This window comes from Chelonoidis abingdonii, chromosome 2, assembly GCF_003597395.2.
Source record: "Chelonoidis abingdonii isolate Lonesome George chromosome 2, CheloAbing_2.0, whole genome shotgun sequence".
Classification (NCBI taxonomy): Eukaryota; Metazoa; Chordata; order Testudines; family Testudinidae; genus Chelonoidis; species Chelonoidis abingdonii.
This window is the reverse complement of record NC_133770.1, coordinates 287,920,380-287,945,997: the sequence shown is the minus strand read 5'-3', so window position 1 is coordinate 287,945,997 and position 25,618 is coordinate 287,920,380. Positions and strand designations below refer to the sequence as shown.

Below are 25,618 nucleotides of genomic sequence, written 5' to 3'. Positions count from 1 at the left end.
GGACCTCCTACATATCACAAGCCACCATCATGTCCCAGGCACACACTACACCCAACTACCAAAATTAGACCAAAGTCTAATAGCCCACAGGAGACTAAACTATTATATCCACAGGCAGAGAACAGGAAGGACCAAGGTAAACCAATGCCCAAGACTCCTGCAATGGCAGGGAAATGATTAAGTGAGAGATACCTGGAAAATCCTGGCAAGTGACCCTCACTCAATGCTGCAGAGAAAGGCAAAAAACCTGCCAATCTGACTGGGGTGGGGGTGGAATTTCTTACAGACCCGACATGTGGTGACCAATTAGACCCCAAACAAGAATCAGCAAATTAAGCATGTGAGAGAGAGAATGCTCGGTGCCACCTCAGTGACCCACCCCATCCAGTATCCCATCTCCAGCCATGTCCATCTCTGATGCTTCAGAGGAAGGAGACAAAAACAAACAAACAAAAAACCAACAGAATGTGTTGGGGGGCAGGGGAAGGAATCCCATCCTCAGTTTTGCAGAGCTGCTCAGCATCGGCTTGTTGCTTTTCCCATTGAAATGAATGGGAATCCAATAAGGCAGAATTAGTTCAATGCTGAGCATTTTTGAAAATTCCAGCCAACACATTAATGTGAGTTAGCTATTTGGATTGTTGAGAGACTAGCTTAACCTCTTAGATGATCAAATTGAGGGAACACAAGTCAGGAACTATAATATTTAATGTGTCTCTAAAGAATCACCTCCTACTTTCTTCTTACCCACTCTCCTTCTTTGTAACTACATTACATAGCCTGTCAACCTCCTGAGTATCTTAAAGGGACATTGACAAGTAACTGTGGCCACAAATTTTAGCTTTTTGTTTTGGGGGGAAAAATGGAAAACATGAAAAACTGAGTTAACAAATTTAATTTTAAAACTGTCTTTTTATTAAAACATTCCCATAGCATTAGAAACCAAAACAGAAAAACCATTGTGTAAATACACAAGAACCAAAAAGAGAAATTGACCAATTTTGTTGTCCAAGCTGAGTGGAGTGACAAATGGGGAAATGATGTAACAACATAAGGTGCTATTAATAGAAAAAACAAAACAAAACCAAGCAACAACGTTTTCAGTAGATGATTTTTATCTTGGAAGTGTCTTGTTTAGAAGACAAAATGTGCTGAGGGAATGACTAGCATAATACTGTATATAAAAGATGACTATTAAAGTCATATATAGCAGTGGTTTTCAGCTGGGTCAGTAGAAAAAATACTTTGAAGAAAACTGTTGATGCCCATGACCCAACGGAGCTGGGGATAAGGGGTTTGGGGTGTGCGAGGAGCTCAGGGCTGGGGCAGAGGGTTGGGGTACAGGGGTGAGGGCTGTGGGGTGGAGCCAGGAATGAGGGATTCTGGGTGTGAGAGGGAGCACTGGGATAGGGGGTTGGGGTGCGGGAATGGGTCAGGGCTCTGGGCTGGGGGGTTCAGGCTCTGGGATGGGCCAGGGATGAGACGTTTGGAGTGCAAGAGGGGGCTCTGGTTTTGGGGGGGGCTCTGGGCTGGGTGTGCTGGCTCTGGGGTGAGGCCAGGGATGAGGAGTTTGGGGTGCAGGAGGGAGCTCCAGGTTTGGGAGAGGGCTCAGGGCTGGGGCAGGGAATTGGGGCATGGGCTTACCTTGGGCGGCTCCCGGTCAGCAGCAGAGTGGGGGTGCTAAGGCAGGCTTCCTGCGTGTCCTGGCACCATGGACCATGCTGTGCTCTAGAAGCAGCCAGCAGCAGGTCTGACTTCTAGGCGGAGGTGCGCAAGCGGCTCCGTGTGGCTCTTGCCCACAGGCACTGCCCCCTTCCCTCCCCGTGCTCAGGGCAGAGGCAGCGCATGGAGCCATGTGGCCCCCCTGCCTAAGAGCTGGACCTGCTACTGACTGCTTCCAGGGTGTGGTGCAGTGCAGTGTCAGAACAGGTAGGGACTCGCCTGCCTTAGCTGGGCAGCACCGCCAACGAGACTTTTAATGGCCCAGTCGGCGGTGCTGACCAGAGTGGCTGCGGGGAAAAAAAAAGGGAAGGAGGAGGATCCAGGGATCTAAAGGCCAGTCAGCCTCATTTCAGTCCCTGGAAAAATCATGGAGCAGGTCCTCAAGGAATCAATTCTGAAGCACTTAGAGGAGAGGAAAGTGATCAGGAACAGCCAACATGGATTCACCAAGGGCAAGTCATGCCTGACTAACCTAATTGCCTTCTATGAGGAGATAACTTGGTCTGTGGATGAGGGGAAAGCAGTGGATGTGTTATTCCTTGACTTTAGCAAAGCTTTTGATACGGTCTCCCACAGTATTTGCTTTTCCGGCAAGTTAAAGAAGTATGGGCTGGATGAATGCACATAAGATGGATAGAAAAGCTGGCTAGATCATCAAGCTCAATCGGGTAGTGATCACGGTTTTCAAAGCGGAGTGCCCAAGGGATCGGTTTCCTGGGGCCAGTTTTGTTCATATCTTCATTAAATGATTTGGAGATTGGCGTGGAAGTGCACTCTCAGCAAGTTTGCAGATGACACTAGGAGGGTGGTAGATTATTTTGGAGGGTAGGGATAGGATAACAGAGGGACCTAGACCACAATTAGAAGATTGGGCCAAAAGAAACCCTGATGAGGTTCAACAAAGACAAGTGCAGGTCCTGCACTTAGGAAGGAAGATTCCCATTCCACTCTTACAGACTAGGGACCGGAATGGCTAGGCAGCAGTTCTGCGGAAAGGACTAGGGGTTAGCAGTGGGAGAGAAGCTGACATAGTCAACAGTGTGCCTTGTTGCCAAAAAGGTAACAGCATTTGGGCCTGTAAAGTAGGGGCATTGCTAGCAGATGAGGGACAGATCATTCCCCTTTTTCGACATTGCGAGGTCTAACTGGAGTACTGTGTCCAGTCTTGGACCCACACTACAAGGATGTGGAAAAATTGGAAAGAGTCACGGAGGGCAACAAAATGATTAGGGGCTGGACCACTTGACTTATGAGGAGAAGTGAGGGAACTGGGATTGTTAGTCTGCAAGGAGAAGAATGAGGGGGATTTGATAGCTGCTTCAACTACCTGAAGGGGGTTCCAAAGAGGATGGATCTAGACTGTCTAGTGCACCTGATTGCAGAACAAGGAGTAATGTTTCAAGTTGCAGTGGGGAGTTTAGTTGGATGTTAGGAAAACTTTTCACTAGGAGGTGGTGAGCCCTGGAATGGGTTACCTAGGGAGGTGGTGGACTCTCCTTCCTTAGAGGTTTTTAAGGTCAGGCTTGACAAAGCCCTGGCTGGGATGATTTATTTGGGAATTGGTCTTGCTTTGAGCAGGGGGTTGGACTAGATGACCTCCTGAGGTCTCTTCCAACTCTGATATTCTATGATTCTTACACTCTGCAACCCAGTACTGGGTCACAACCGGCAGTTTGAAAACTACTGATCTATAGTATACATATTTCAAACATCAAAGCTTCTGTACAAGCTCAAGATCAAAAAGCATGAAGCTTTGAACATTGACCAAGTATCATCTTACCAGAACAGAGACCTGAATACCTGAGATAATGAAATGGTTCAGCTAATTAAAACTAATTAAAACCACCTAAAATGCAACAGATGTAACACAGATAAAAAGAAATACTGTTTTATGCAATATACACTTAGCCAATAGACTGCACAACCAGGGATATTATTGATGGAAATAGAGTAGTAAGTTTTGAAAAAAAGTTTCATTTATGATTAAGAGTTTTAATTACCCCTTCTATAATATTAAAATTCCAATGACTGTCACATCTCATTCTGCAACAACTTACCAGACAAGATAAGGAAGAAAACTCCCTACACATAGTTCAGTATTAGGGGGAGTTTTACTTCTTCTTGCATAGTTTGCAATACTGGTTAGAGACAGGATACCAGATGAGGGGAATACCTCCTGGAAACAGTTGGAGCTGAGGGTGCTCAGTACCTTAGAGGATCAGACCTTAAATTAACTTTACTATACTTTCTCTAGGCCATATTGTGCTATTAAAGAACAGGTGGGGCACGTGTAGATAGATGTGTACAACCCCAGGAGGAACATGGGGAGGGATTGTGCTTCAGGGGGGCCAAAGCTCATAGAGGCAGCAGTATCTATACTCTCCTAAATGCAGGGAAAAGTCAATGCGTAAAAATGGTAATTTCTTACACAGTAGATCTGCTCCCCTTCTGTATTTGGAGTCATATCTGCTGAGTGACAAGATTTCACTACTAATTCCTGCAGAACCAGCAAAGCTATGGAAGAGTGAATTGGATTCAGCTCTGGCTCATGTCTCATCTACACAATTGTTAACCAATTACCACATGAAGAACCATCTGCGCTACCCCATTGTCCCAAGTTTTGCTCTGAATTACTGCTGCACATCCATCTGAAGGTAATAGGGTTGAGTTGGTGTAACTGAGGGTATATTTATTACTTGTGATATTATAATAACATTATAATATTTATTACTTGTGAATATAACCTGAGACTTTCATATCCCACACACTGAGTTTGCTGCCCTGGTAATAAGAAAAAAAATGTTCTTGTAAACTGAGAAAATTTGACTGGGAAATCACTGAGAAAAATGTGGATGCCCCACCACCACCTAAACAAAGTCACTTTCCAGAGTAGAACTATTTTTTGGTATACAATTAGGTAAGTGCATCATTACTAATTCTTCCATTTTTACAGTATCTATCTTCTGAGGAGCTCACTGCAACTGACAAAGTAAATATTATCCTGGTTTTATAGATTATGAGAATGAGCAGAAAAGTTTCTTACATTTTTAAGGTAAGAAGGACCCATTATGATAATCTAGTCCATCTTCTTTTATAACAAAGGCAAATGGAGAGCTGAGTCATATCTTTGAGACAGGAACGAGCTTTACTTTTGTTCTGTATTGATGTTTGACAAATACAGTGAAAATAATTCTAATCCTGCAAATCTTCAATTCCTTAGTGGTCCTTATTCAAGTGAATAGTGTAACTGAAGCAGACACAGTCAAAGTCCCCACTGCAGAAATTGTGCTAACATGAAATTGAGATAGATCAAGTGCCTCATTGCTGAAGCAACAGTTCCACCAGCTTGGAGGCAGAGGAAAGTTACAGTTTTAGGCATAAAAATTCCAATTCCCATCTTTAGAGGGTGTCAAATTGGACAAAACCCTCCTCTGTGTATGAAAGGGAATGGGGTCCTGATGAACCAAGAACTGATGTGAGGGTCAGACTCTGTCATAAACAGATAGCTAAGGGTTAATGTTTCTTTTACCTGTAAAGGGTTAACAAAGGGAACCAAACACCTGACAAGAGGACCAATCAGGAAACCGGATTTTTCAAAGCTTAAGGGAGGGAATTTGTGGTTTTTCTTGGTCTGGGTCTGTCTGTTCTGTGCTCTCATCAGCTATGAGAGGATTATTTCCAGTCCTTCTAACTTCTGTTTCCAGTTGTATACAAGGGAGCAAAGTAGAAAGTATAGTCTTTTAATTGTTGCTGTATTGCATCTGTGTATCTGCTGGTAGAGTCTTTATCGGTATTTGCTATAGTACTTTAAATGGTTGTTTTGGATAGGCTTTTATCCCTTTCTATTGTTTATTCTTTTCTATAGTTGAAACCCTGTATCTACCATCTAGCTTACAGAGAACTGTTATTCTATTTCTTTCTTTCTTTTTTATTAAAAGTTTGCTTTTTAAGACCTGTTGATTTTTTTTTCTAGTTGACTCACCAGGAAATTGGTGGGAGAAAGGAAAGACAGGGGAGGAGGGAACTGCTCTCTGTGTTTTAACTCTCCTAGTGTTCCCAGGCGGGAAGAAACTAAGGGGAGAGAGATAGAATCTTTTCTGTTCTCTTGTCTTTGGGTTTGTCTCTTTGTGGAAGAGAGGAACAGGCTTCTTGGTATTGTGATGTAAGAGGTTGCATCAGTACTCTCAGGTTAGCCAGAAGAGAAATTCTGGGTGGGAGAGAATGGGGGGGGGGGGAATGGTTTATTGTCTTCTTTGTGTTAGACTCATGGCATCTGAGTCTGGGGGTTCCCCAGGGAAGGTTTTGGGGAGACCAGAGTGAGCCAACACGGAAATTGGCTGGTGGCAGCGATATCAGATCTAAGCTGGTAATTAAGCTTAGAAGGGTTCATGCAGCTTCTCAGTTATGAACGCTAAGGTTCAAAATCTGAGTAGGAAGCTATGACATGGTCGCACGTTGGGAGATAAGAATCCAAAAGCCAGTAGATTATTAATTGCTTCTCTGCTAGCTGGTTATAACGAGAGGAAGGGTTTATTTTTTAAACTGCAGCCAGAGAATTTTTTTTCCTTGCCTCGCTAGCTGTGGCATAGGGGGGCTATTAAAGTATGATGGTCGTTCGTTAAACAAAGCCAGCCTAATGGTCAGCAAAGCATCCAGCCAGAAACATTTGTAAAACAAAAGGGTTTCTTTTGCTTTTAACTATTGCGGGAGAGCTAGTAAGTTATAAAGGAGTTGCTAGGACAAGACTCCAGAGACAACAGAGACCAGCAGTTCAGACAACAACCACCAGAGGGTACCCAACACAAGAAAACAAGAAACCAGTGACTAGCCAAGGACCTGAAACAGGAGCTAGCAAAACTGGAGGCAGAGGCGCAAATCAGAAAGCAGACCACAAGCGAAATCAGGAAACAAACTACAAGAACTAGAAATAAAACAAAAAGAGATGGAGCTGAGAGAAAGAGAAAGAGAGGCCAGCCACAGGAGAGAGCTGGAGATAAAAGAGGAAGCCTACAAAAAAGATCAAGCAGCCAAAGATGCAGCCCACCAACGAGAGATGGAAAAACACCAACAAGAGATGAAAAAACAGAGGGAGGCCCACCGGCAGGCACTGGAATTAGAACAGGCTAAGCAACACAACCCAACCAATCCTAACCACCCGTCGCCAGTTGTTGTTCAACCGCACAAGAAATTTCCCACCTACAAGGCAGGTGATGACACTGAGGCCTTCTTAGAAAATTCTGAAAGAGCCTGCACTGGGTACAGCATCTCTGAAGACCAGTACATGGTAGAGCTCAGGTCACACCTCAGTGGACCCTTAGCAAAGATCATCATGAAGAAGACCTAGAACCAAGAGTTCCTACCATAAAGGTCTGGTAAGTGAACAGTGATCTGAGGAAATGACTTTCCTGTAGAACTTCTGACAGCAGTATATGCACCTAACACCAATAAAACAGAGGATTATGAAATACAGCACTTTCAACCTAGTATTTTCTGAGTTGCAATTGTCTGTAGTGGACATGATGCCCTGAAACAGAGCCAATGAAAACCCAGAAATTGCATGACCTCTTTTAACTTTGGTTCCAAATATTAGGTGCTGTGAGAGGACACTTATGTTGAGTCAACAGCAATGATTTTCTAGAAGTTTCCTAAAGTTCAGCACAGAGGTGTGTGTGTGTGTGTGTGTGTGTGTGTGTGTGTGTGTGTGTGTGTGTGTGTGTGTGTGTGTGTGTGTGTGTGTGTGTGTGTGTGTGTCCCAGAAAGGGGAATATGCAAAGACCACTCTGAAGAACTAGCAGTTAAGCTGACTGAGTGTTTATGCAACAGCCTGGAAACAACCATGAAAAGAAATCCATCAAGTATTGCTTATGCCTATGTTGTAGCTACATGGAAGGGCAAGAACTTTTAATATCAACATTCTACAGAATATTAAAGAATAACATGACCAAATTATGCCCTTAGCCATTAATCAGACTAATTCATGTGCTTATCTAGCAAAGCAAAAAATAGTTCTGCATAAAAATAGTCCTGTTCATAACATTTCTCTTCTACATTTATCTGATCTGGATCATAACTGCTTCATGCTTCAATGCCCTTTGTCAAGAAAACAGATGGAAAAGTCCTAAAGTCGAAGCAATAAAGCATCCATCTATGTTCAGAAAAGGCACATCTCAGTTCTCAGTAATCTGACCTTCCACCACCCTAACCATCCCCCAAGAATCACAAGGCTTCATTCTGACAGATGAGAGAATTGTGCAATTACACCCAAAGAACTGTGTGTTCACAACTGAGTACAGAACTTGTTTAGTAGAATTGCTTGGGCTGGGAACTGTAGAAGGCCATCATTCATGTGTTTTGTTTTGTTTTTCTTTTCCCTAGACTCTCCAGTAGGCATAGCTCATAAACCGATTTGAAGATTTTCTGGTGATTTTTATTCCACCAATTCTTTTGGAAACTTCTTCCATGTTCTAATTGAACTTTTACTATTAAAATGGTTTTATATTTGGATATTTAAAACTGATTTTCTCTTACTTCAACTAAAATCTTTTATGTCTAGTCTTATCTTTGCTAAGTAGTAAGACCAGTTTCTCCCCTTCTTGGTGGTATCCACATATGTAGTAATATGCCAGAATTACACTTCCTCCCTACCTCAACAGTCCCCAGTTTTCAGGCTATATGTATTTAATTAACTCAGTCTTTCCCCATAAAAAATTCTCTTCAAACTCACTATCTTTGCTGTTTTTCTGAGAACTCTACATAGTATTTCTATATTTTTCTATAGAAGAGTGGTCAGTACTGAACATACTTTCTAGTGGTGGTCTAACCAGGAGTGTATAAACAGGAATAAAATACATTGTGATATTTCTCTTAATACATCCCAGGGTTTTATTTGCATTGGTGTTTTTTTTAGCTGCAATATCAAACTGAATATTCTTTACATTTTACTCCTCTTTTGTGCCTAAGGTCTATTTCTGTATTACTACTGTCCAGCCATTTTTTTGTATTAATATTTGCATATAATTTACACTTGTTAATTTTAATTCCTCTCTGTATATTTCTCTAATTTGACCAGAAGAGACTGCTGCAGTATCTTCTGAATGAACAGCTATTTCCCCATGTCTTGTATTCTTTGAAAATGTCATAAAAGCACTTTCAACTTCTTCCTCATGACTTCTCATGAAGACTTATCCTTAGTTTAGTGGTACAAAGAACAGTTGCTTCCATTCATAGGGTGGAAAAGGCTTGCTTTTAAAGATAAGTATTCACACTAAATTTGGCTTTGGCTCAAGGACCAAAAAAAAAAGTCTCTTTCCACTATTGAATATAATCTTTTTACATTTTTTACACACAGCTGCTGAGGCACTGTCTTTGTTCAGATGTTCACATGCTTGTGTTTAGAAACTAATCTCTCCTCATTCTAGGTCATCCTTTTGACATAACAAACAACTACAGGATTTTCCAATAGTTCTAACACCAGTATCCTTGAGATCCACATTTTTTTTTTTAAAAGGACTATTATTCCAAACCTATTTGCCTGCAGAAATGCTTGAAAAATATAAACACTGTGGGCCTGGTTACTCACATAACACTCCTATTAAATCAGCAGAGCATTGGACTGGGACTCAGTTGATCTGGGTTCTATTCCTGACTTGGCCACCAGTCTGCTGAATGATCTTAGACAAGTCACTTAATCTCCCTATGCCTCAGTTTCCCCATTGGTAAAAATGGGAACAACAATACTCACCTCCTTTGTAAAGTGCTTTGAGATCTACTAATGAAAAGAGCTATGTAGGAGTGGAATATCGTTATTATTAAAGTGAGCAGAATGTGGCCCAGTTTACTCAGATCTGATTTTTTCTAAGAATTTTACTTAATAAAACTTAATTTGTTTGTTCTTTGGGAAATGTATAATATTTAGATTTTTCACATTCCTGGACATCTTATTACATTAATATTATTATTCAGTCCCCTGTAATATGGTTTCATGTTCTATACACTAAAACACTGAAATATTCCTAGAAATGATCAGTGTTGTTTTTTTTATTTTTTATAATAGTCTGGCCAACCCACAAGTTCTTGTTGATAGAGATTGGTGACTTACCAGCATTCAGTGCCAACATAATTCTGAGGACCAGGAGTTAAAAAGAACTTAAGCATCCCTCTGCTCCAGTAATATCCGGAAAAGATCCCCTTTTTGTTTCTGACCAGAAATTTAGAACAATCAAAACAGAAACTGTCTGTGATGGGGTGTGTACCCCACCTAGCCCTTGAAGGGGTTAATATGGGCCTGAAAGACCAATTATGGTACCTGGCTGCACCTGCAGGGAGAGCCAGGCTCAACTGACCATGAAATCCAGTTGGGCAGGAGCAGGCTGGTTAGTATAAAGGCAGGAAGCTGAACACAGAAGAGGGCTACAGTCACTCCCTATAGGGAAAGTGGGTTGGTCAGGGACAAGGAGGAGATCCAGGGGAAAAGTAAGCTTGGGATCCTACCCTGGACTGGGGAGTCCATCAAGAGGTTGAGAAGGGTGAAGTAGCCATAGGGAGCAGAAGAATCTTCAGTGGCAAACCAGAGATAGGCAAAGAAATAGAGAGAGTGAGTAGAAAGGAGCCCAAGGAAATAGCAATAAGGTCTGAGACTGAGCAGACCTGGTTGGTAGTGATACTCCTGGTTCCAGCCCAGATTCCCCTACCAGCCACCGGGAAAGGGGCACAGGACCTGGAGACTTGGAAGGTTGTTTGAGACAATGTCCAGACAGCTTGTCTGGTGGGACTGTTACCCTGGAAGGGGAGGAGTAAATAGGGACCTGGCTGGAAGGCTGAATCACAAAGAGGGAGAACCCCATGTCCCAGAGAGAATGGATACCATAGTGCGAGCACCTGATGGAAAGGGGTATCAAGCTGAATAAGAGCTACTCCTCAGATCCTGCTATGAGGGGTGCCCCAGCAGTAGTCTACCCCATTACACTGTCCTCAAAGAATCTATGTTTGACAAGAAACTCAGAATGTAGTCACAGCTTCCAAAGGCAGAAAGGATCATTGTCAGCATCATCTGACCTCCTATATAACACAAGCCATACAACTTCCCCCAAAATAATTCCCAGAGCAGATCTTTTATTAAAAAAATCCAGTCTTGATTAAAAATTGCTAGTGATGGAAAAATCCACCATGACCCATGGTAAATTGTTCCAATGTTTAATTACCCTCACTGTTAAAAATATATACTCTATTTCCAGTCTTAATTTGTGTAGCTTCAATGTTCAGCCATTGGATCATGTTCTATCTTTCTCTGTCAGATTGAAAAGCCCATTATCAAATATTTGTTCCCCATGTAGGTACTTATACTATACTCAAGTCACCACTTAAACCTTCTGTTAAGTTAAATAGATTGCGCTCTTTGAGTCTATCATTAGAAAGCATCTTTTAATAATGTTCATGGCTCTTCTCTGAACTCTGTCAATTTATTAATGTCCATTTTGAAATGCTGACACCAGAACTGGACACATTCCAGCAGTTGTTGCACCAATACCAAATACAAAAGTAAAATGACCTATCTACTCCTACTCAAGATTTCTGTTTATGCATTCAATAATCACATTAGCCCTTTTGGCCAGTGTTGCACTGAGGGTTCACCTTCAGCTGATTATTCATGACCCCCAAATCTTTTCCAGAGTCACTGCTTCCCAGGATAGAATCCTCCACCCTGTACATACGGCCTATGTTCTTTGTTCCTAGTTGATGCATTTTAATACATCTAAATGTAACTGTATATTGTTTGCCTGCATCTAGCTTACCTAGCGAGCCAGTTCACTCTGTATCATTGACCTGTCCTCTTCATTATTTATCACTCCCCCTATATTTGGGCCATCTGTAAACTTTATCAGTGATGATTTTGTTTTCATGAGGTCATTGATAAAAGTGTTAAATAGTGTGGGGCCAGGAACTGATCCCTGAGGGCTCCCACTGGAAACACACCAGGTAAATGACAATGCTCTGTTTGCATTTGAGATTGAAAGTTTTCTAAAATGTGTCTTTTTAAAAAAAATGGAAGTAAACCTCTGAAGTGTGGTTATGGTCAGAAAAGAAACTTTCAAAATACCACTTTCTTACTCAACAGTCTAGATACTTGTGTGAATTCAGCATCACAACTGCTTGCTTTAGTTTTCAGTAATTTAAATTTTGTTAGCGCTGCAGGGAGAATACAATTAGGCGGATGGAACATCATTCTGGCCAAAATTGAGTAAATAATTTGTAATGCACAATCTCAGTTGTAAATTTTCTGTGAATGTTGCAATTTTCTTTTTCAGCCACATAATTTCTACAAAGTATTGATCTTCATCTTATTTGAGAGCAATTTGTTGTAAGCATTCAATATGTGAACAGGGAACCAAGGTCATGCCCCCCCCCCCATCACAGAGCTTGGTTTAGTGCAGTTCTCAGACTCATTGCTGCTGCAAATACTTGAAATTATAAACTTGACACTTGCTTTGTAATATTTGCTGAGACTAGCTGTTTTGGCAATATTCCTGCAACTAAACTCATTTGCTAGAATATTTGCAAAAAGGGAACCCAAAAAGTGTGTGAACAGTTTTTCCCTATGGCTGCTCCACTGCAGGATGGGAGAGAGCCCATGAACACTTGATGGGAGATTGTAAATAGCAGCGTCCACATCTGCACATAGCAGCATCTCATATTCCCAGGTGAGGGCATACAAGGAGGCATAGAGCAGACCTGCTGCCACTCTAGCTCCTTTAAAACCTCCTGCAACTTGAGATGGAGCAATTGCGGCATCTGCTGCTTTCAGCCACTCCCTGCCTTTCTTATTTTCCTTCTTTATTTAATTTATTTAGCTTTTATTTTAGTTGTAATGCAACTTGTGCTTGGGGTCTTTCCCCATCCTCCCACCTGTCTGAACTAGTTGTCTCACACTTTGTGGTCTATAGCACTGCCTGGGTTATGCTTAAGACCCTGGGGTTCAGGCGCTACCAGACCTGCCACAGGTCTTTTCCCTGTAGCAAAAGCCACTCTAGCCATCTCCCATATCTCAGAGAAACTCATGTTCCATCCAAACAGTTCCTGCTAGAGCTAAGGAGAGCTCTGTTACGAGGAGCGTCAGCCTTGGCTTTCTATCCTTGCAAGACCTTCCTTTAACCCTATGCAAACTTTGAGGCCAATGTAACAGGGGTGCAATGTTTCAGGCCATTCCAGGGACTATGGGAGTTCCAGGGGCAGCTCCAGAGATGAAATTCTCTAAAAAAAGACTCCTACTACAGACTCTAGAAAGAGTGGCAAGTCACCTCACAGGGCCAATTCTCAAGCTCTATGTACCCACAATAAGTACAGCCAAGGCTCTGACAGATGCTGGTACCACCTAATAAGTTCTGATCAGAGAGGTCTTCAGTTAAGGGCCTTTCAGTGCTGTTTAACTCAGAACCATCTGGCACTGAGATGCATCTAAAATCAGGACTCTAAGACTACCTCTAGGGCTCATCCCCTCAAAGCCATACAGACCACAAAGACTAACAGAGACTCCCTCTCTGATACTGTCCTCCTTGGGACATCAGCACTCCAAGTAGAGAAACATTTTTGTCTGCTCCTCCGGTACTGCATGTTGTCAGATGCTACCAGTGTGATGCTCTGCTCTGTTCAATGTTGATATCAATTGGCTGCGTGCGTGCGCTCCCTCTATGTGCTGTCCCAGCTCTGCGCAGATAGCTGACACAGCAAACCCCGAGAGAACCCCCAGTGACCACAGAATCTAGTAAGGTATGAAGGCACGTCAGCCAGGTTTATTGTCAAACGAAGCACAGTAATAGTTCCCTCTAGACTTTACTCTACACGACATACTACGAATATGTGACTCCTGACAATGGACTCAGCTCAGTCAGTGGCAGGATTTTCCACTGCCCCCTAGGCTGGACAAAGACATCCACTCAGAGGTACATTCTTATACAGAGGTACAAACAAGTTTCACATCACTCCCGACCTACTGAGGTGCAACCTCTCTACGTAGTACAAGGTGAGAGGCGGCACCTTACATGTTGGTTCGAACAAAACAACTCTATCCATCATTTTACCCTTTTGGCCCTGTCATTGGGATGGGTCAGCTTGTTCCTTGTTATCTGTCTGGAGTGTACAAGTATGCAAATGTTCTCATATCTGGAGTCCACTTCCTTTTAGGTATGTCTCTTTTTGCAGCATCCTCACTCCTGCATGAATCCCTGTTACAAGGCCCATTGCCACGTCTGGCTTCTACTGCTCATTAACATGGCCCTCCAGATTTCTTTCCTCTAAATATCTTATCTGAGGAACCAGTCTCTTCTCTCCTAAGGATACCGTAAGAGCTCATTCACTAATACCACTTTGACAATTGGTGACTGAACCTTTTCCCACCAGAACAGGATCCAATCCATTGCCTCCTGTACCGGCACTGATGCTCAAAGCCCCTCTTTTCAACTTGGGGGATGACATCCTCACTCTGAGATTTTTGTACAGGGCTCTGTTTCAGCACTGTGCCACCACATTCCTCTATGGATGAACACTGAGGACTTTTCAGAGACCAGCAAATGTCCTAGGTTCCCTGGGCACAAATACCCTCGGGGACTCCTCCCCTGTCCACTTGCACAGTGGGCGTACTGGATCCCTGGACACATTACAGCTACCAATTTTATAGGGTATCTGCATGGAAGTGTCAGCAGTGCAATGGCTCCTGCCATCTCAAGATTGCTCGTCGGTACCACATGTTCCCTCTGTATCTGAAGAGCCTGGGAGGAGCAAGACCCACTGAACAAAGAATAATCTCCACCTTCAGCCAAGTCCTTCTCTTCCCCAATGAGGCAGTAGTTCCACCACTGCCCTCTTATGCAGACGACTTTAGGGCCTTCCAGAACTTACTGAGGTATCTAGCCAAATCCCTCCAGAGTCCGTTGGAGAAGTCCAGGAGTCTCAACATTCCCTGGTGGACATTTTATACATTAACCTTCAGGGTAAGATCTCCCTCCCTATCCATCAGTGAGGCACCAGCTCATGCTCCATGGCAGATACTTGCCACTATTTCGCCCCTTGCAAATGGACAGACAAAAAATATTATATTCCAGCCAAGGGAATGGAGGTTGGAAGGGAGAAGCGTTACTCCAACTCCCTGAAGTCAACAAAAGAAAATATCAAGCACATTCCAGACTCTCTCTTAAGAAGGATTCTAAACACCTTGATCTCCCGGGCAAGAAAAGTTACTAACTGGTTGCCCTTCAATTTTGAGTTGCAAACTACCAGGTATTAATGACAAAATATGATTTTAACAATGATTCAATGTTTACTCATTTTATTGAGCATTATAGGCTTCATAGTCCTTAGCCACTGCAGTAGTTATGTGACTAGCATCTTGGCTCCAATCTTCTAGCACCCAAGAGAGGTGCAAAATACTGCGGAGGACCTTCCCTATGTAGGAAGAACATAGTTTGTTATTCACAGGTCGTTCGTTTACAGAGCTGGCAGTCAGAGAAAACATCCCTTTTTTGTATACTGTGAAAACTGTCCATGAAGGTCATTGAGACCCAAATGCAGAACTGCTTTTCAGAGTATAACTTCACTCAAAGTCCTCGATCCTACAAAGGCTTGATTGAAAGGGATTACTTATATGGTTAAAGTTAAGCACATGTGTTGAAGTCTCTCTATGAACCCTTCAGCTGAAGTGGACACCTGTTAACATTGTTTTATTGCAATCAGTTGTCAAGACAAGTGACACAAATGATGGTCACGTTAAGGTTAACACAAATGAGTTGACAGTATTGACAAGGAACTGAATGTCTCTTTTTAATGGTATGAACTTTCAGTAGTCATATCTGAAACCAAATTCAAATAGCTCTGAAAAAAAGCCATCCTTGGTGTATTATCAATAATATTCACAAAAATCTTATGAATCAACCATTCCATCAACTAATCAATAGTGCTTTCTTTGTTTTTGCAGGAAAAAAACAACAGCAGGAGGCAAACTTTTTCAGCTCCATTCCCTAGTAGTGACTTTCAGAGTCAAATCAAACCAAAACAATACAGTTTTGCTGGAAAATAATCATTGATATATTTCAGGATATTCAATGAAAAGTAATCACATCAATGTTAATAATTGTTGTTGTTTTTTTTATTTCTTCTGTTTATGATGAAAGAACCTGACAAGATGATTCTAGTAAAGTAATATGGATTGGTATAGATTCCTAAAAGGTTATAACAAAAAAGACTGAAATGATAGTAACCTTAAGTGCTTTGCTAAAAAAGAATGGATTTGAGCACATGCTTATGTATTTTGTTGAATTGGAGCCTGAGGCCCAGCGCCTAAGAACATAAGAACGGCCGTACCGAGTCAGACCAAAGGTCCATCTAGCCCAGTATCCTGTCTACCGACAGTGGCCAATGCCAGGTGCCCCAGAGGGAGTGAACCTAACAGGCAATGATCAAGTGATCTCTCTCCTGCCATCCATCTCCATCCTCTGCAAACGAGGATAAGGACACCATTCCTTACTTGTCCTGGCTAATAGCCATTTATGGACTTCACCACCATGAATTATCCAGTTCTCTTTTAAACGCTGTTATGTCCTAGCCTTCATAACCTCCTCAGGTAAGGAGTTCCATAATTTGACTGTGCGCTGCGTGAAGAACTTCCTTTTATTTGTTTGAGGCCATGGCTACACTTGCAAGTTGCAGCGCTGGTGAGGGGGTTACAGCGCTGCAACTTAGCAGTATCTACACTTAAAGCTCAGCCAGCACTGCAACTCCCTGTTTGCAGCGCTGCTGTACACCTGGGTCCGCTTCTCGGTGTAGCGAGACCAGCGCTGGTGATGCAGCGCTGGTCATCAGGTGTGGACACTCACCAGCGCTGTAACTGGCCTCCAGGGTATTAGGAGGTATCCCAGCATGCCTTTTCAGCCTCTCTGGTCATCGCTTCGCACTCCATTGCTCTGGCTCAGAGCCTGGAGAGGAGAGGAGGCTACTAAGGTGTTTGGAGACTCCAGGAGTCATGCAGGCAGGAGCTATTTCCAGCCAGGAAGAAGCTAGCCAGTCGCAGCTGCTGGGACTTGGTAGTGAGGAACAGCAGAGGAGCCTGTTCCTGGTAAGAAGCTTTTATTATAAGGATGCAAATGTTTTGGGGAGCAGGGGGGCTATGGCTGCCTGCAAGCATGCCTAGATGTGGAATAGCCCATTGATTTCCCTGTAGCTGCTCTTTGCTTTCCACAAGCCACAGAAACCCCATGGCTTCCAGAGTGAAGCAACCCCCCCCCACCCCTACCCCTTCCCAGGTGAGCTGCATGTGCAAGATGGCTCTGAGAGTAGCTGCTGTGGCAGATGTGGGTGTAGGGTTCAGTGTTATTTCCCTGTAGCTGCTCTTTGCTTTCCACAAGTCACAGAACCCCATGGCTTCCACAGTGAAGCAACCCCACCCCACCCCTTCCCAGGTAGCCACGTGGCACCCCCCCTTCCACTGTGAGCCGTGTGGGGGAAACTCGCCATCTCTATCTGCAGCTGCGGCCTCTCTGTGCTATGCTCAGAATGTGTAAATGATGCTACAAAAACTCTTAAAAACAATGCAAGCTCTGTATTAACAGTTTATCTCTCTGTGTTTTTTTTAAAGTGACCTTGAATACTGCTCCATCAGTGCAGACTTCTGAAAGACTGCAAAGCTTAAGAAAAAAACCAAGGAAGACTAGGAAGAGATGGTGAAAGCAGTTATGAATCTGTATTCCACAGAAATAAAAAAAGTTGCAAGACTGGAGGGATAAGGAACCATGAAAAGGAACAGGCTGCAAGATAAAGAGAAGGCTGCCAAGGAAAGGAATTGACTACCAAAGAGAAGCACAGATCGGCAGGGATACTTAAAAAAAAGGAAAAAAAAGCCTCTCATTTCTTTCATGTATTATTTTACTTTCCATAACTATATGATAATAAATTATATACATTGCATCATATATGCTGTTGATTGGTTATTAATGACTGCCGTTTCACATGTGTGGGTCCCGCCACTCCCTGGGGTGTGCACACGTGTTGGTTCCAGCTGCTCCTGTAGGGTTAATGCCTGGAAACTGCAGGGCAGCAGTGGACATGGGCTGGCTGAAGGCAGGGCAGGGGCTGACTGGGTAGGGTCTGGCTGCAGGCAGGGCAAGGATGTGGGGCTGGTTGGAGACAAGGGGTGTGGGGCGGGCTGGCTTCAGGCAATGGAGTGCAGCAGGGGTTGACTGGAAACAGGGCAGGGGGTGCGGCTGGGCAGTGTGCAGAGCTGGTGCGGGCAGCAGTGTGTGGGGGCTGGCTGGCTTTGGCAGGCTGCAGGGGTGTGGTGGCAGGGGTTGGCTGGAGACAGGACAGGGTGTTTGCAGAGGTGGCTGTGGGCACGGAGTGCAGAGCTGGCTGCAGGCAGCGGGGGCCGGATGGTGTGGGCAGGTCATGGGGTGCAGCAAAGGCAGCTGGAACCCCAGCCCTTTAAGTAGCCCCCAAACCCCCTTCTACTCCGGGGACCTTTTAAATAGCCGCGGAGTGCTGGAGAATGTAAGAGGGAGGTGGGGCTCCGGCGGCTATTTGAAGGACCGGGGTGCAGAGGCACTGGAGCCCCAGGACTTTTAAATACCCCCTCACTGTCCCAGGGCTCGGGGGGGTGCTATTTAAAGGGCCAGAGCTCCAGACGGGAGAGCGGGGCTTGCCGCGCTCCGGCCGGAGCCGCCGGCCTTGCCGCGCTTGGCCGGAGCTCCAGACGGCGGAGAGCGGGGCTTGCCGCCGCTCCGGCCGGAGCCGCCGCCTTGCCGCTCCCAGCCGGAGCGCGGCAAGCCCCGCAACTCCGCTCTCCCGGCTGGAGCCCCGGTCAGAGTGCGGCAAGCCCGCGACTCCGCTCTCCCGGCTGGACCCGTCAGAGCGCGGCAAGCCCCGCGACTCCGCTCTCCCGGCTGGAGCCCCGGTCAGAGCGCGGCAAGCCCCGCAACTCCGCTCTCCCGGCCAGAGCGCGACAAAGCCCGCGCCCCACTCTCCTGTGGAGCCCCGGCCGGAGCGCCGCAAGCCCGCCGCCCAGCTGGAGCTCTAGCTGGGAGAGCGGGGCCATACCGCGCTCCGCCGGCGCTTCACTCAAAGGAGCGGGACCATGGAGCAGACCACACCCGGGACGGGGTAAGTTTAAAAACAAAAAAAAATTAAAAAGGTGCCTAAGGTGCGGGGCTCTCTTAGGCGCGGGGCCCGATTCCCTGGCAGCACGGGTCATTGGAACAGGAAGCGGAATGACCCGCACCCTTCCGTCCCCTTCCCACAACCACAGCGACAAATGGACGAGGTGCTCTGTGGGATAGCTGCCCACAATGCACCACTCACAACAAGCGCTGCAACTGGTGCAAGTGTGGACACACTGCAGCGCTGGTCGCTGTCAGTGTGGACACACTGCAGCGCTGGCCGTACACAGCTCTACGAGCACAGCTGTAATTACCAGCGCTGCAAAACTGCCAGTGTAGCCACAGCCTTAAACTTGCTGCCTATTAATTTCATTTGGGACCCCAGTTCTTGTATTATGGGAATAAGTAAATATTTTTCCTATCCACTTTCTCCACATCACTCATGATTTTATACCTCTATCATATCCCCCTTAGTCTCCTCTTTTCCAAGCTGAAGTGTCAGCCTCTTTAATCTCTCCTCATATGGGACCCTCTCCAAACCCCTAATCATTTTAGTTGCCCTTTTCTGAATCTTTTCTATGACAGCATGTCTTTTTGAGATGAAGAGACACATCTGTACGCAGTATTTGAGATGTGGGCGTACCATCGATTTATATAAGGGCAATAATATACTCAGTCTTATTCTCTATCCCTTTTTAATGATCCCTAACATCCTGTTTGCTTTTTGACCGCCTCTGCACACTGTGTGGACATCTTCAGAGAACTATCCATGATGACTCCAAGATCTTTTTCCTGACTCGTTGTAGCTAAATTAGCCCCCATCATATTGTATAATGAGCTCTGTGCAGGTGGATCCCTGTAGCTCACAGAAAGTCCCACTGATGATCCACTGGAGAAATCAGAGGCTGTGTTCATACGTGTTATCTGACCTTTAGAAAGCACATGCCTTTTCCTGATTTATGGCAACTTATTTATTCTAAAATGCTGTATTTATGATTTTAACTCAGTGTTATTCCCTTGCAAAAATTAAGAGGTTAGGGGACAGAGGGATGTGGAGAACAATTAAAGATAAGGTCCAATCCCCAGATTCATGCACTGGGGGGAATTTTTACACACAGTCCTTCCTCACAAAATTGGGTCTCAGCTTCCTCCACAGCACTGTCCTCATTGGTAGCACTATACGGAGGGCTCCACACAAGACTGTGATCCACAAAGACATAAAGGGTAAAGAGACAGTGGATGGAGAGTGGGAAGCTCCACTGGCATTCCCACCCTCCTCAGCATCATGGAGCCAATCTAGAAAGAGTAATATAACATCTAATATAGTTAGGATTAAATATTTAATATACATACAGTACTTTGAAAACAAAGGGTAAGTACTATAGATGATAAATACTATTAATCTAGTCCTGATAGAGAACATTTTATTACATGTATCTACAACCATTTTGAACATTATCTAAAAAAACCAACTGCTTAAAAGAAGAGGTTGGATAAGCTTACATCTTACAAGGATATGTGGTGAAGCAGGGAATGAACCACAGAGAGGCTAAGTGATTTGCCCATGATCACATAGGAAGTATGTGATGCAGCAAGGAATTGAACCTCTATCTCCTGAGTCATAGCTAATAAATTAACATAATGATGTTAGCTATGGGTGCTCAGTGCCTCAAACTGAGGAATTTTAGTTGAGGCAAGACAATCCACATTTATAACCTAGCTTTACCATTTCTCTATTTGAGTCTACAGAAAAAAAAGTTCCTACCTGAGCTCCAAGGTGCCTTTAACATAATTTTAAAGTACAATGTTTGAGAGCCAGCATGTTCCTCAGAACTCATGAGAAATATCTTACTTATCTTACACAAACACCAGTCCCTTCCCCAGAAGGTGGGCACAGATGAACTTTGTAATGTGGCCTGAAGGTCATCAGATTCCAGCCCCAGGAGAGAGCTGCATCTTTGCCTAACGCCCAGCCCCCTTTTATAAAAGGGGGCTCCAGCACTTCCCCAACCTCTCCTACTTCAGCATCAGGGAAAGGGAAGCAGTGTCTCAGAGCACGTCTACACTGCACTGGGAGGGTGTGACCTGCAGCCTGGGAATACCTGTGCTAGCTATAACCTAGCCCGCCCAGCTACCGACAGCAGTAAATACGTAGAGCAGTACAGGCTGTCCCAGCCCCCCCAGGAACCCTTCACCTTCAGTGTGATATTCACCAAGCTAAAGCTAGCACAGGTGTGCGCAGGGGAGCCGCAATCATACCTCTCAATGCCGTGCGAGCATCCTCTGACTGGCACCGCTGCCCAAGTTCTCTCCTGTAGCTACTGCCAGAGAGGGAAACTGAGGTAGGGCTCGCTTCATCCCCGCAGGCCTCTCCACCTCCCCACAGGTACAGGGTGAACGCGCGGCTCCCTCCTCCCCGGGGCTCTCTTCGCTCCAGCAGCCCCGGAGCCTGTGAGAAAGGGCCGGAAAACCCGCCAGTTTATTGCGCAATCTGGTCGGCTGGAATCCTGCCTGACCGCCGCTGGGGCTGCAGCCACCCCACGGGCACACCTGAACGCCGCTCCGCCGGGCCGTGACGGCCACAACCGCCCCGTGCGCATCGCTAGTGCCGCCGCAGCTCCGCATTACACAGGACATACGAGCGCTCGCGACCTCAGGCAGGAAAGAGGCGCGCACGCGCCACCCAACAACAGCTCGCTCGGCGGCGGTTGGACGGCGCGCGCCTCCTCCCAGCCCCTCCCCCTCTGCCCTCGCGCTCTCCGTGCGACGTCGCTGAGGAAGAAGCCGCCGTGTCGGACGCGGCAGATTCGCCATAATCCGCCACCTCGCTTTTCTGACCCCCATTAAAAATAATAATTTCACAAGCAGCGGGGAAGCCAGCGGGGCGCCCAGGTGGCCTAGTCGACTGGGACGAAAGTGCTTTAAAACCCCCACCTTTGCCTTATTTCACTACCACCTCGTTTCGCGACCGACTATGGAGGCTCCGGCTGCAGGTGAGCGGGGCGGCCTTGGTCTAAACGTGAGCAGTGGGGGAGGGGAACGCGCGCGGAGGGATCCTATCCTGGGAGGAGGAGAGGGGCGAGCATAAAAAGTAGACCCGTCCGGTAGCTGTTCATTTATGATCTGTCCGCGTGTGAAGTAGTTCCCGCACGTATTAGTCTCATCGCCGGCATGGCCCCTCTTTCCTCAGCCACCGACCTCCCGGGAACTTCTCCAGTCTCCCAGGGCCGGCCTCATGGCAGCTACGGAGGGGTGCCGGAACCCCAGCGCTAATTAACCCTGGGGCTGCTGCTCGCCAGCCCCCGAGCCTGTACCTGCCCCCTCCGATATTCAGCCAACCTGCTCCGAGCCCCCAATCCCTCTGCTAGCCAAGCCAGCCCCCCTTTCTTCCCCTTCGCCCCAGAGCTGTGGGGGGACCGACGGGCCTGCTTGCCACCTTCATTTCCTTTTGGGGGGCAGGAAAAGAGTCTCCATGCGCCCCCTCCCCGTGCCTCTCTGTGGGGCGGGGCGGGAGCGGCCCCTGCCCTGACGCGGCGGGAGTTGCCTTTTCTAGGCAGGGGCCTGGGGAAGGTCCGCCCCCAGGAGGGTGGTGCAAGTCCACATATGGGCAGGGGGAACCCCCCCCACTTGGGGAGGGGAGCCAGCCTTTCCCATCTCTGACTTCCGAGCCTTGGCTTCAGTTCCCCACTCCCCCTCTCCGCCTATAGGAGCGAGCTGGGCAAGGAAGGTGGGTGAAGTGGGGGCCTGAGTTCCTCCCTGCTGCCTGGAGATGGTGGTGATGAGTCCGTTCCCACTTCCCTATAGTGGATGGACTCAGACTGCCCAGTAGGGTTTTTGGCATGTAATTTACTCTTAAGGAAGAAGTGCTGCTAAATCTCTATAAGGAAGTTTCAGTGCTGTTAGATGTATTAGAACATTGCTTACCTTCAGATTCTTAAGGGTATCCTCGGCTACCAAAGCTAGTGGTCTAAACCGGGGGAGGGAATACTACGGCCTGTGGGATGGATCTGGCCCGTCAGGGCTTTCAGTCTGGCCTACAGGATTCCCAGCCCTGGGGTGCAGCATGGATAAGGCAGGCTCCCTGCCTGCCCTGGCCCTGTTCCACTCCTGGAAGCGGCTGGCACCACATCCCTGCAGCTCCTGGGAGATGGGAGGGGAAGAGGGCTCTGTGTGCTGCTCTCACCTTCAGGCACCTTCCCCCACAGCTCCCAATGGCCGGGAACAGGAAACCGTGGCCAATTGGAGCTTTGGAGGTGGTACGTGCAGGTGAGGGCAGCACGTGGTGGAGTTGCTTGCCCCATCCTGCCCCCAGGCGCCACTGCCGGACATGCTGGCTACTTCTGGCAGTGGTGTGGGGCCAGGGCAGGCAGGGAGCCTGCCGTAGCCCTGCTGTGCGCTGCTGCCACCCTGGAGACACTTGAGGTAAGCAGCACTGGGCTGGAGCCTGCACCCTGAACACCTCCTGCACCCAGCATCCCAAACCGCTGCCCTGAGCCCCCCAACCCCCTGCCTTGAGCCCCCTGCTGCCCTGAGCCCTGTCCTGCACTTTGACCCCCTGCCCTGAGCTTCCTGTCACACCTGCATCCCACCCCCCTGCCCTGAGCCTCCAACCCTCTGCCCTCATCCCCCTCCTGCACTCTGCACCCCCACCCCTGCCCTGGCCCTGCCGCACCCCTCCTTCATACCAACCTCCTGCTTGAGCCCTCTCCTCCACTCTGCACTCCCTCCTGCACCCCAGGTCCCTGCCCTGAGCCTCCAACCCCCTGCTGCACCCCGCACCCCTCCTGCACTCCCTCCCACACCCCAACCCCCCTCCCCAGCCCTACATTCATGGCCCTGCATACAGTTTCCCCACTCAGATGTGGTTCTTGAGCCAAAAAGTTTGCCTACCCCTGGTCTAAACTGTTTAGAAGAGTGCCCCAAAAAAGGAAAAAGTAGTTTCTAATGTTTATGTGTGAAAATAACTTACAAAGGGGAGTAACTATAAAATGTCCTGCTAATGTGCGCTAAACTAGTGTCATTTTTTGTATTTTAAATGTTCATAAAAAAGGATGTTATGACTATCTTGTGCAAATAGCAGAATCAATATACATAATCTTATGTGAGGACATAGATTAAGACTGGAGACATGCCCTGCATTTTGACCTCAGTTCAATAATATTTGGGTGCCTTGAACCTGATTTTCAGCCAACTGTTGTGCAGGACGCCTACAGTTCCAGGTGATTTCAAGTAGAATTATGGATACTCTGCGCTTCTACAAGTCAGGTTTGAGGCATCTCAGGTAGGGTACCCAAAAATCAGAGGTCAGTTTTGAGGATGTTGGTTTATTTTCTTATGAGTGTCTTTTGCTTCAGGACACAGTACCTTGCAGGATAGGGTCCCTAAAGTGTAGAATGCAGCACCTGTGTTTGGCCACAAGAGGTAGCTACTAGAACATGGAATATAACTTTTGTTGTCTATGAATGTAAGGTAACTGTAGCCTTGTAGAACATTTAGTTAGATAGTTGGCACGTGTATTTTAAAATAATTATGTGAGAAAAGGTACATATAGTATAAACCAAATATTTATCTCCTAGTATAGATATTTTGTAGGATCTTTTATACAGTTGTCGTAATAGGATCTCTACCAACTTTGTAATCAATTATCCTATATACTAAAAACTTAACTGTTGGTTATGTCCCTTGATAAGTAAACTGATCTCTTTAAACTGCAGCTGTGTGCATACAGACTTAATTTTCTTCTATGACTTTTTTCACGTGTCTATTTCAGCCATTTTTAGAAGAAAGTTTGATACATTTGATTCCTACCTAAATTGTTTCATGATCAGATGAAAGCAAGTACTAAACATCAGTTTGCTTTGTCACCCTGACAGGCAAGAGCCTCACTTTCTGTATGTGATGAATAGGCCACATAAGCTTTTCACTGTTTAAATTTCCTGTTGACAAGGTATATTGTAATGCTGATTTTGAGATGTGGCATTGGAGTTTTTAGACTTGAGTCATCCTGTCTAGACTAAACAAGTAATTTAAATAATTTTTTTTTCATCCAGTTCTGAAGTCTGCATAGTTCGGGAAGAATGTTTTTTAGTTTTTTGATATAAAATATATGAGGGAGAGAGACTTGAGAGACTTCGGGCTAGGTCCACACAGATTCAAGGCATGTCAAGTAAGGCACCCAAAAGATAAGACATCCAAAATCATTTGCCGCTGTAGAAAATTTTGACATTATTGAATTAACCTTAAGGGATAGAATAGACCAATTTGTGTCGAATTTTAAAGACAGCTATGCCCCATGCACAAAGCTGCCCAAGTTCTGATACCACAGAGCAGCTTTGAGCCTTAGTCTCGATGGGATTCACAAACTAAATGTTCTCTTGCTTACTTGCCATCAGGGCCTGATCCCAGAAATGAGATCAGAGCATACTTGACATGCAGAAAGTATGGTGGTTCCAGTCTCTTATACCTAGTAGCTCAAAAGATGGAATTCTCACGTGGGATACTCAGGATCAAGTCCCCACTATGTCTGATTGGGAGTAGGGACTCGAACCCAGCTCTCACATCTCCTTGCTGAATGTCCTAATTATTGGGCTACAAGGTACCTATGGGTTTTTCTTTATCCCTCCTGTTGAAACTGTTCCACTTTGTATAAAGCACTTAAACATTGATTGCATCAGGGATTGGAACCTGGGTTTCCCAGGTGAACATGTTAACCACTGGGTTAGAGAGTCATTTTCACTTTCTCTGACCCATACACCCCACCACCT

At 45.9% G+C, this 25,618-nt stretch overlaps 1 protein-coding gene and 1 long non-coding RNA gene across 4 annotated transcripts in view; one reads left to right on the top strand and one right to left on the bottom strand.

Moving 5' to 3' along the window:
* The window catches only part of ZFAT (zinc finger and AT-hook domain containing), a 301,679-nt gene that overhangs the window by 70,517 nt on the left and 205,544 nt on the right, over nt 1-25,618 (top strand). Inside the window, exon 1 of one of the 3 annotated variants that reach the window (XM_075063270.1) lies at nt 21,605-21,847. The exons of the other annotated variants lie outside the window; for them this stretch is intronic. Within the exon in view, the coding sequence (XP_074919371.1) occupies nt 21,829-21,847 (19 nt within the window). The 5' untranslated portion in view covers nt 21,605-21,828. Of the gene's footprint in view, nt 1-21,604; nt 21,848-25,618 lie in introns of those variants that run through there. 3 annotated transcript variants of the gene reach the window in all.
* On the bottom strand, nt 15,024-21,439 carry LOC116824472 (uncharacterized). The gene is made up of 2 exons (XR_004373631.2): nt 21,114-21,439; nt 15,024-15,156 (listed from the first exon to the last, which is right to left on the bottom strand). It is a non-coding gene; the product is annotated as an uncharacterized LOC116824472 (long non-coding RNA).